The sequence below is a fragment of the Nelusetta ayraudi genome, unplaced genomic scaffold (assembly GCF_046127955.1).
Source record: "Nelusetta ayraudi isolate G7.1 ecotype Tasmania unplaced genomic scaffold, CSIRO-AGI_Nayr_v1 ptg000120l, whole genome shotgun sequence".
Classification (NCBI taxonomy): Eukaryota; Metazoa; Chordata; class Actinopteri; order Tetraodontiformes; family Monacanthidae; genus Nelusetta; species Nelusetta ayraudi.
The window spans coordinates 3,609,037-3,620,031 of record NW_027466170.1 but is presented as its reverse complement, the minus strand read 5'-3'; the positions used below and the strand labels follow the sequence as shown (position 1 = coordinate 3,620,031).

The 10,995-nt window shown below is 49.6% G+C and overlaps 1 protein-coding gene across 2 annotated transcripts in view; it reads right to left on the bottom strand.

Moving 5' to 3' along the window:
- Window positions 1–374: 374 nt before the first annotated feature.
- clmpb (CXADR like membrane protein b) overlaps window positions 375–10,995 on the bottom strand; it is an 81,836-nt gene continuing 71,215 nt past the window's right edge. For both annotated transcript variants that reach the window (XM_076049805.1, XM_076049804.1), the window contains exons 4-7: window positions 10,090–10,257; window positions 8,371–8,493; window positions 8,061–8,199; window positions 375–6,224 (exon numbers count right to left, since the gene is read on the bottom strand). In XM_076049805.1, the coding sequence (XP_075905920.1) occupies window positions 5,888–6,224; window positions 8,061–8,199; window positions 8,371–8,493; window positions 10,090–10,257 (767 nt within the window). In that variant the 3' untranslated portion in view covers window positions 375–5,887. The remainder of the gene's footprint in view (window positions 6,225–8,060; window positions 8,200–8,370; window positions 8,494–10,089; window positions 10,258–10,995) is intronic.

Sequence of the window (10,995 nt, the reverse complement as noted above, 5' to 3'; positions counted from 1 at the left end):
TTTCCATCTAGCCCTTTGTGTTTTTCTTTTTTCTCCTCCCCTCTTTTTTCTCTTCCAGCCTCCTGGGCCCGGAGCTCCTGACAAGTGGGTCAGCGGCATGATGCTTTTTGGCAGCTGTCAAATTTCACCGCAGTCAGCCGTCTGGCGCTGACACTTTTTTTTTAATCACGCAAATATTCATGCACGGTCCGTCAGCGAGCATGACGAGGCTCTGACCTCGTCACTCTCCATCAAGGCGCCGCACGCCGACGTCGGCACGGAGGGAAGCTGTGCAGAGACGATAACGAACGTCTGCGCGAGAAACAAACACACCACCACACAACACCTGAGCTGAACGCTGCATAAATAAAAACAAGACGCTCCAAAAGGCCAAAGTTGGTTGTCATTGAATATTTTATTTGCAAATAAAAGAGTAATAACTCAGAAGTCGTAAAAATATACATTTTTTTTACTTGTGATATTTACATGGATTGTTTTCATCAAACAAACAAAAAAGAATTAAAGAGGAAAAAAAAAGTATGATTTTTGTAACGTTTTACAAAACCAAAGAGAAACCACGGCTGAAAAAACAAAACAAATAGAAGAGATTACAATAACAAAAAAAAAACAAAGAAAAAAAAACAGAGAAACGTGTCGTTCGTTCTGTCGCCCCCTAGATGTCGCGCGGAGCGTCTCCTCCTCATGTCGAAACACCGAAAAACATGGTTGTCAAAAAAAAGAAGGTCCGACCGCAGCGATCGCACACAGGCCGCCGATGAGCACAGCACACGGAAAAAGTGCAAAGTACACGGATGATAACTTGAAAAGAAGACCAAAAAATAAAGCTCCAGAAATTTATCTGTGAATATATTTACAGTTGATTATTTTTCTTAAAAACTTTTTTCAGTTTTTTTTTCCCTTTTTAATTTTTTTTTTCAGCCGATACAATTATGTTACATCGAAGCAAAGCATTCCTGTTATGTCTGCTCAGTCTCCGTTCAACATGCAGGTTCCTCCCCCTCCTCCACCTTCTCTTCCTCCTATTGGAGCGCGGCCACCGCTGTGGCCACGCCTCCTTTGGCTCCAGGAGCATCGAGACGTTGCGCATTCCCCCCACAAAAACCGGCTCACAAACTCGACTTTCCCTTCAGAAACTAAACCGCTAAACAGAACACAAAAACGTTGCGGCTACTTGTGGCTTGAGCTCCTGTGACGCGGAGCAGGGCGGCCGCAAACAACTTGCCGTTCCCTCGCTGGCCACCGGGTGTCGCTACTAAGACAATATATATAGTGCAGACGGATACTGTTTGACAGACTGTTTGTTACTGGATGTGCTGCTCTTTTGTAAGTTAAGAATTTTCCTCTTCCCCTTCTCCGCTGACAAAAGCTCGTTAAAATTCATTTGCTTTTTTCTTTCTTTTTTTTTCTTCTTCCAGGGCCACAAAGCTGCACACATGAGAGGAGCGATGCGGCGCCAGGGCCCATAAACCAGGGAATCTGCCACCTGAGACTTGCGCTTGCTGGAAAAGCAAATCGAGTTTTTCTTTTTTTCCTATTTCTTATCAATTTTTTTTTTTTTTACAAAAAGCTTGGAGGAAAATGTAACAGCTGGAAGACTTTGCATCCCATCCTTTGCTGCTACTGCTTTCATCTGCGGTGGCGGGGATTTCAGTGGCAGGAGCTACAACCCTGGCTCAGCATCAATCCTGTTATACCTCACGCTGCCTGCATGGAGAAGTGTCTCCAAGCTATATGGATGGTTAAAATGCATAGCGGGGGTCTTTCCAAGTGTTACAGTGGCTGTCTCTTTATCTGCTTGTGTGCAGGTGTGTGTGTGTGTGTGTGTGTGTGTGTGTGTGTGTGTGTGCATGCAGAGATGCCCCCTGGGTGATGCTGTGTCCTTTTTTCTTTCATTCAGCTTCAGTTGGTCCTCTGGACATTTGGAGGACCAACCACCACTCTGACTCTGAAGGGGCTGAGAGAGCTACCATGGTTGTTTGTGCAAATTCTGTGTGTGTGTGTGTGTGTGTGTGTGTGTGTGTGTGTGTGTGTGTATGAAGCACACATATCTGTGGTGACCACCTAAAAGTGCCAATGTTTTTTGTCTCCATACAACCTAAAGCGGCCTGTAAAGTGTGTGTGTTTGTGTGTGTGTGTGTGTGTGTGTGTTTGTGGGTATACACATCCTTACACCCATACTTGCTTTCCTGCCTAATGGGTACCTTGGCAACAAACACCACCTTCCGTACAAGGACACGTTAGTAAGAGGGACTTTTTGAAGGGCTGAGACTTTAGATGCACTCACACCAGGCCTGTGGTTCCACACTGTGCCAGACACACCCATAAATCTCTTCTTGAGGCCCCCTGCTGGTCAACGTTCACATTGCACTGCACGCTGGAGAGCAATGGGTGAGACTCTCAGGACTTTGCGTACCAGGAGTCAATCTGTTAACAGAAAAATACCACTGCAAAGCGAGCGGAGTGGTCTCTCATGCTCCAGCGATCCCAGGATACGTTGCTGTGCTCAAACTCATCCAGGCCAAATTACACCTCTTCATAACTGCGGCGGCCACCAATGACAGGTGAAACTAAGCGGCCTTTGAGGCTCAAACGTACTTGCGCACAGTACAGATGGCCTATCATGAGTGCGCCTTTAATTCCAGGGTTTAATGTTGGACGTAGGTTTAGGAGGAGCTTTAGGACGGTCTGATGGCGTGGGCGCGGTCGGCATGCAGTGACAATGGAGAGGATAAAAGGTCCAGGGAATGCATTGTCAGGTGACAAATGTCCTCCTGACAGTAGAGCTGCATGTGTGTGTGTGTGTGTGTGTGTGTGTGTGTGTGTGTGTTCCTTGACATGGCAACAGTACACTCAGGGCCAACTGCATGCTATATTAAGAGACAGCGACGGCGGGGGAGGATCTGGCGGTTGGCCGCCATGAGCTGACGATGGCCGATGAATTATGGACGCGTTGTTGTTGTCTGGAGACCCCTCCCTGCGGCCACCGGAGTAAGCATGGCGGCTGTGTGTGACGCCACGTATTGGTGAGGAGCCGTGTCACCTCCCGCCGCCCGCGCTGGTATCAGTCGGATGGTGGTTTTGCTTTTTTTGCCTGACTGGCTCCTGTTTCGCCCGCTCACTGGCTGGGACTGATGGGATTGTGGGGGCGTGGCCCAGGGGCTTTCACACTTGAATTGACATGCACACGCCCACACACACTGATTCATCCCCGCTCGGATATGAGCCGCTGTCTCTGGTTGGATATCAAAAGGCAAATTTCCCCCCCCAACCCCCCGTCTGTTTGTATTATCCCTCCTTTACGAAAAAGTCGCACATGAAACCCGACGAGTGAAGTCAAACCACGCATTTTGTTCTGTAAGACAAGGATGTTGGTTTTTCGGAGACTTGAGGATCTGCGTCTTTAGGGAACAAAAAAAAAAAATCAATTATTGACAATAGAAGCTCAGACGTTTAATGGATTGGGAAGGAAAAAAAAGAGAAACGATAAAAATATTCCGTTCTCCATAGCAAGGATTGTAATTTCAATTCTTTATAAAGGATATCCTGAGAGTAAAGGCAACAGAGTCACTGCAAAAAAAAAAAAATGTGCAGGCAATATTAATGGCCCCCGGCCATTGAACTAATGTGGAGCACAAGTGTGCGGTGATGAAGGTCAAAGTTCAACAGAGATACTCATTACGAGTTGAAGATAAATACTACTAGCAGATTTTTATGGAAATTACTCTAACGGGGACGGGATGTCGATACCCAATTTTGGGCCAAGGTCAAACACTGACCCCCGGAGGAAGCGCTGCGGAGGTCACAGAGATCAGAAGAAATCCGTCTCGGGGGATTAATGAGGTTCATACATCAGCCGGAGGATATCGACGACGAGGAGCTGGAGCGGCAATAATCTAAAAACTCCCAGAAATAAAACTCACGTGGTTTCAATTCACTTCTGGGTCCCATTTGAGTCTTTTTGTCGACGGACACATCAGCTCCCTCACCACCCCTCCCCGACCCTTGTAAAATCAAATGACATCATGTGCATATATATCTATCTGTATGTACAATATAAAACAAGATTGGTTACAGAATGTACAGTAGACCGTCTCCACGCCGTGCCGGGTGCCCCCGAAGCAGCCGCTCACGACTGCCGACCCTCGAAAAGCTGGATGTGAGCAGAGACTTAACCAACCGGTGTGCTGAAGACAAGGACAAATTAAAAAACAAAAAAAACAAACAAACAAAAAAAAAACGTAAGAAAAAAACCCATCAAAGGGGAAGAGGGATTGCAAAGGCACACTAGATAGGCTACTTGCCTTCTTTTGTTTTATCAGATACTTTCAAATGGAAAAAAAAAACAGGGGCTGGCTACCTCGAGAAAAAAAAAAAACCTTCCAACAGAAAAACCCTGCAGGAACCAGCGAGGCAGCGACTGGGCGCTGCTCCGCTGTGGGCTGAGGAACCGAGAGTGACATCACATGCACGCCACACGAGCTCAACGCCCTTCATTCAGACATCGTGAGTGTGAAGGTCGACGGCTAAACCAAATCCCCTTCCTTTCCCAAACATTACTATTATTATTGTTACATCACACATTCATGGCGACAAAGAAATTTTGGTTTCAGTTCAGTGAGAAAAAAACAACAACAAAGCGCATCATCGGAACAGCAAAAAAAAAAAAAGAAAAAAAAAAAGAACAAAGAAAAAGAAGCGCGAGTAATAATAACCCATCATGGGGATTTGGTGGCACTTCACATGGATGAATGCACACAAAGCTGTCTGTCTGTCTGTCTGTCTGTCACCTCTTTTTTCTCTTTCTCACAGCCTCTTCAGTGAGGAGACACGACAGAACACAAAACAAGAATAATACAAATGAAAAGGAAAGAAGAAGAAAATGTCTGGCTGGTATGAGAAGATGCTAAATCCCCTTGTTTAAAGAAGTGAGTCGCTACGAGTCTAATACATACTAGTTAATAATTCAGGGATATTTAGAACCAAGAAGAAAGGGAAGTGGTGGTGGTGGTTGGGGGCGAGGGGGGGGGGGGGTTCTGGAGCTGTTCAGGGCAGCAGGGGTGACTCCACCCACTGGACCCCCCACCACTGGGAACCACACCCTCAGACCTGGAGTTCACCGCTGCAGGCGAGCTTGCTGGTTAGCGTCAGTGCCGCTGTTGCAGCAGCTCTTTGGTCCCTCCACCGGGGGGGGCGTGTGGGCGAGATGGGGATTGTAGTGTGGAGAGCGGCCAGTGGGGGTGGGGCGCCATGACTCATGACCACTTCCTCCTTTCCAAATCGAAAAACAAAAACATTAACAAGAAGAAAAAGCTTCGGCTGTGTCGTTCTTCTCATCCCCTCCTGTCCTCCTCCGCATGCCAGAGCCTCTGATTTGATAAATAAATAACATCTCTTCTGGGGAGGGCGGCGGTGGAGGTGGTGGAGATGGGGTGGGGGGGTGAGGGGGGGCTCCTTCCACCTCACTGCACACGTTGCTTCCTGTACTTTCAGAAGCCAAAAAGGAACAAACCCAGAAGAGGAGTTCTGCCTCCAGCCATGGGACACAAAGCATTTGCATCTTGGCTTTTGTTTTTTTTGTGTTTTGTTGTTTTTTTTTTAGTCTTTTGTTGTTTTATGTATTTCAGTATGGGGGGGGCAAGCATTTCTTATGTTCCCTCTCTAAATATGCATTCAATAAAAGTACTTTTTGGGCTTATAGTATTAATTCTTGTAATTACATCCTTTTAAATAGTTGCATTTCTTTGTTCACGGAGTCTCAGTCTATGTTTTGGGGAGGGTTGGGGGGGGCAGGGGGCAGGGTGGGAGGGGGCTGGGTGGTTTTGGGGTTTTCTGAGCGGGAGTCTCACATGGCTGCAGAGAGGAGGGCGGGGCATCCCGGCTCTCCGCCCTACACAGTCTGAAAGGCCTTGGTCTGGGCCGGGACCATGAGGGTCGGGGGTGTGGGTCCAGACATGTTCCTGGAGTTGAACTTGGGCGTGACGGGGGGCTCGGGGGTCTTGGAGGGCACCACCGAGGTGTAGGACGGCGGCGACTGGGGGAAGCCCGCCGGCTGTCCGTTCTCCTTCAGCGCCGCCACGGTGGGCTGGCGTGGGCGGGGCCCGCGCTGCACGCTGTTGTGCACCATGGACTGGGTGGAGGAGGCGCCGGAGCGGGAGCTGCCGGAGCGGGACGACGACAGCGAGTTGGGCTTCACCAGCTTGGCCTTGGGGGCCTCGGCGTCCTCCCTGCACACAGACGGACGTCCGGTTAGTTTGACACCAAGAACCAGTCCAGACTTCCACTCATAACCCCTCTCACACTGGCCATGAATCCAGTCTAGACCATGTGATGTACTCTAAGAACTGCGTACCGAACTGGCAGTATGGCGTTTTTGTTTTTTTTTACCAGTGGCAACCCAAGGTACTGCAGCCAAAACCCTAATACAGCCCAAAAAAACATTTCCCATAGACCGCAATACAAAAAGAAACACCAGAAAACCACCAGAAAAGAGTTTTATATTTCAAGACGATGTCATGGTGTCGTACGTGCTGCTGTGTCTCGCCTCCTTCTGATTGGCTGATGCGTCACGGGAGTAACAGCAGCATGGTGTGAAGGGCTACAGGCCCTATGGGCCGCATGATGTGGAAGCCAAACAATGAAATCCACCAAACTGGATCCCAGGGGCTCGGTCGAGACCCGCTAGTCATTAGCTATAGAGACCAATGGGAAAGGGGCGTCGACACGGGTCACATGACTCATTGGTTTTGATTCTCCAGCGGGAACGCTCGACTCGGTTCGACCTGCAAATTTACATCACACATCGAAAGCACGACAAACCACGTCTACTCGACTTCTGGGTGTTCATGCTTCCTGGCAGGTGGTGGCGCTACACTACCGCCTGCCAGGCACTGTGTGTCCCGCTCCTGGCAGCCAACCCCCCCCCCCCCTGCCCGTCCCCCTTTCATGACCAATCAGTTTGTCTGCTGCCATTTAAAGGTTAAAAGCAGGTTGCGGCCGCCATAACGACGTCGTGTCGAGAGGTTTGCTGCTTCTCTTCAGATGCTCAAGACATCAACGAGGTCCTTCAGCTCGTGTAGGACATCAGTAAAATGTAAATGTGAGTGACCTCGGCGAGATGGAGGAGGCCACCGGCGCCGCTGCCACCACTCCTGCTGCTGCTGCTGCTGCGCCTGAGTGCGTCTCCGGGACGGCTCAGCCTCTTAACGCGGTATGAAAGGAGGAAAACACCTCATTACCCTCCTCCGTTATTTACCGGGAGATGTCCCGCTCCCCCCCTCCCCGCTCTCCCCCCCTGCTGCATCTTTCATCGTCGCATCCGAAAAAAAGAAGAAAAAAAAGCACCTGCACCGACTTCAGCTCCGTCTCGCGGCTTTCATTTCTACAAGTGTCATTAGCGACCGTGCGCCGCCTTTGAGTGTCGGATAAAGTGTCGTCTTCACGCGCAAAAAACGCACACAAACCCACACACACGCACTCAGCGCCGAGGTGAGAGTAAAGGCTCTTACGGATAATCGATGAACACTTGACCTTGTCGTCCGTGTTATTTTTAGACGCAGATGCTTGCCGCCTGCTCAGTTAGCGCTCAGCTCTCTCGACGACATTTCAGACTCTGCTGACTTTTTCTTTTTCGCTTCAACCCTCATCACGCACTTTGTTGACGTGACACGATGCTCGGCTTGCTGATGTTGCGCAGGGCATGTTTACATCATGGTGGTCACGCCTCGTGGTTCACTTTCTTTTTTTTATCAGTTGTAAACAGGTGTCCTGTGCACAAAGTGCTGTTTAGTAATTGGTCAGACAGTTTGCAGGATAACGGGGAAAATTACGTGAATTCTTTTTTCTTCAATTTTGCATAATGATTTGGACCTGACATTTTTCACGCTCAGTAAAAAAACATCCGTCCATCTTCCACCCTCTGTCACAGCCATTATAGGGTCAAGCATGCACATCAATGATTAATCATGTCGTGCACACACTGTCATTGCTGCCATTAGTTAGCACTTGTTGCGTCATTACAACGTGCTCTGCTGTATGGCTGCTGCTGCTGCTGCTGCTCGTACCTGATCTCATTGGGAGTCTCCTCCTCCTCGTACTTCTTCTTCTGTTTCTTCCAGCGGACCAGCCAGATGATGAGCAGGATGATGAGCACCGATAGCAATACTCCCCCCAGGGCCGCCAACGGCGTCACGTCTAGGGGCACTGCAGGAAGAAAAAAAAAACCCCCGACAGGTCAGGAAGGAAGTGGTCAGCCAGTGGGTCAGGAGACGGATGCAGAGTCGATTTGGCAACCGGAGCGGCGAGGTCACATGATCGAGGAGAACTACTGGCTGACACAGGAGGTGCTCCCCCACCAAACCTCCTCAGACTCACGCTGCATGGAGACCTCGACGGTGCAGTGCTCCTCCCCCACGTCGTTGCTTGCCGTGCACCTGTAGACGCCTATGTTGTCCCTGGTGAAGTTCCTCAGGGTCACGATCTCGGGGTTCTTGAGATCTGCAGCGGTGGCGGCAGGGAGGACGAGAAGGAAGAAGGAATAAACAGGGTTTTTTTTTCCTCCGCCTGCAGCTTTATTCTGAAAGGCACCGAATTTGAGGGCCCTATATCCAACCACACAGAACCTTTTGAGCAGAAAAAAACCCAAGATATGGGAGGACGAAAGGAAAATTCAGAACAACAAACAACAACAAATGGAACCGATGGGACAGAATGTTGGGCTCAGAAAGAAATAAACCCAAAGAAAAAAATCTATTAAAGTTTACCTGGCGTACCTGTACTTAAAGCGCATGCATGTTTATTGTTAAAATCTCCCCTGTGTGCCTGTGATGATGACGGCTGAACAAACACTTCTACACCTCCCCCTCCTCCTCCTTTTCCTCAGCACTCTGGTTCATCCGGTGCAGCGAACGGCATTGAGGCTGAGTATGTTTATTTCAAAAATGAGTGTCATCACGGCGAGGAGGGCCGGCGGCGACCCTCGGGTTCCTGGCGCGCTCGTCCTCACCCGTGACAACGGTGTGATATTGCCTCTCGGCGCGGCCGTAAATATTGTGTGACGTGCGTTACGGTCCAGCGGAAACTAATTAGATGGAACAGGTGTTGCTGGGTGGAGGTCATTAATTTGAAACTTGCACGTGCACTGGCGGACGGATGGCCTCTTAAACGGCGAAGCAGGACGGCGGAGTTCATTTGTCTCCGTCTAACGTGGGAGGAGCGACGCCAAAGTGCTTATTCACCCCACCAAATAGACCGATAGATGCACTTTATTGATCCCAAATTGGGAAACTACCAATAGAAATACCCAAAACGCTCTCTAGACCCACCTCACCGTTAGCCCTGTGTTTACAGCCTCCTGCTAAAACCAATGAACCTTTGAGATCCGCTCCACATGTTCTGAAGGGGACACAGACAGACGACTATGGTCTCAGTGGGCGGAGCCAGCACCTGGCTGGGGGTGTGGTCACCAGCTTGAGAAGGAGGTATTGGTATGAGGTATATTCGTGCAAACCTTCTGAAAGTGTAGCAACAAGAAGTAAAGGACAACCTTTTCGATCATTGGCTCGTCTGATCACATGGCAAAGGTGGCCAATGAGCGCTCTGCACACTTAGTAGAATGGCCCCCCCCCCACTGCTGGTTGTAGCAGAAGAATAGACGCAATAAGCTAATTTGCTGGGTTTGTGTCTCTTGCTGCCTTCCAGGTACTTTGTGCATTTTAATGTCACTTCCTGTTCCATCAGAGGACGGAGTGGCTCTGAACCTTCACGCTGATTAGACTCCTCCCAGCGGACGCAAGGCGGGCCTCGCTGCTCTGTGGCAGCGGTGCTCGTTGTGTCCTTTAGCAAAAATCAACCCGAGCGTTTTAATTAATCTGCCGCCTCAGCTCAGCCAATCAGCAGCATGGATGAGGAAGAGGAGCAAGAAGAGGCGTGTATCTCGGCCGCGACACCTCGTCGCATTAATGCAGCCCGTAAAAGAGGAAGGAGAATTAAAAAAAAGAGAAAAAAAAAAGTCAGTGAGCGCGCTCTCTGCAGAGCGGCGGGATGATGAATCAGCACGTCAGAGCGCTGCGGTTGCCCATTACAGGAGCTCACCTATCAGAGCCAGGTTTGGCAGCTTGCCCAGGCTCTTGCCTTTGTCCAGGATCCGCTCCCACTTGTAGTGGATGGGATCGGAGCCCTCGTCCGACTTGCAGCTCAGCTTGACGTTGACGCCCTCCTTGGCTTCTTTGTCTTTATGGCACTGCGGCTTGGAGGGTTTGACTGCGGACAGGAAGAGAAGGCGAGAGTGGGAGGAGTCAGACAAGAGTGGGAGGAGTCAGACAATAATATATAATAATAAAGACAATGATGAATAAATAAAAATCTATACTCGTCGTTGGCATGACGGGTAAAAGTAGCATTTGTTTCCGTCTGAGGAGAACAGTAAGAACTACAGTTCCCATCATCCTTTGCATACACATTCATTCAGGACTGATCCGGTGTTGCAGGCGAATGATGTGGTTGGAGCAGCCCCAGACTTCAATGTGAAGCAACACGTAAAAACTGCAAGTGGCCAATAATCAGCCCTAAAGCTGAAAGATGAGAGGAAGAAAAAAAAAAAAACCCAGCATAAAAGTCAAGATGATGGTAGCTTGGTCCATGTAGCACCATGCTAACAGATCACGCTAATGCAAACGGGCTCTCTGATGTTTGTTTTCACACAGTTTAAAGGACGACTGCCCCACATGGGGATGGTGGATCAATGTGACCCCAAAGCTGGTGGCGGTCATCGCCGCTGGTGGTGCCCCCCCCCCCGCCCCCCCACAGGTCAGAGGTTGCGCTGGTGGCCGCAGGCGCTGCTCGCCGCAGAAACTTCCCGCCGTGTGTACATTTTGTTGCCGAGCTGCACAGCCCTCCGCTGACGGCACGCCGGTGGTGTATTTTTAGACCAGCGCTGCACTAAATATAAACCACCGCTACTTTGTGTTTTTTTCCGCCCCTCCTCATATTAGCGCGAGC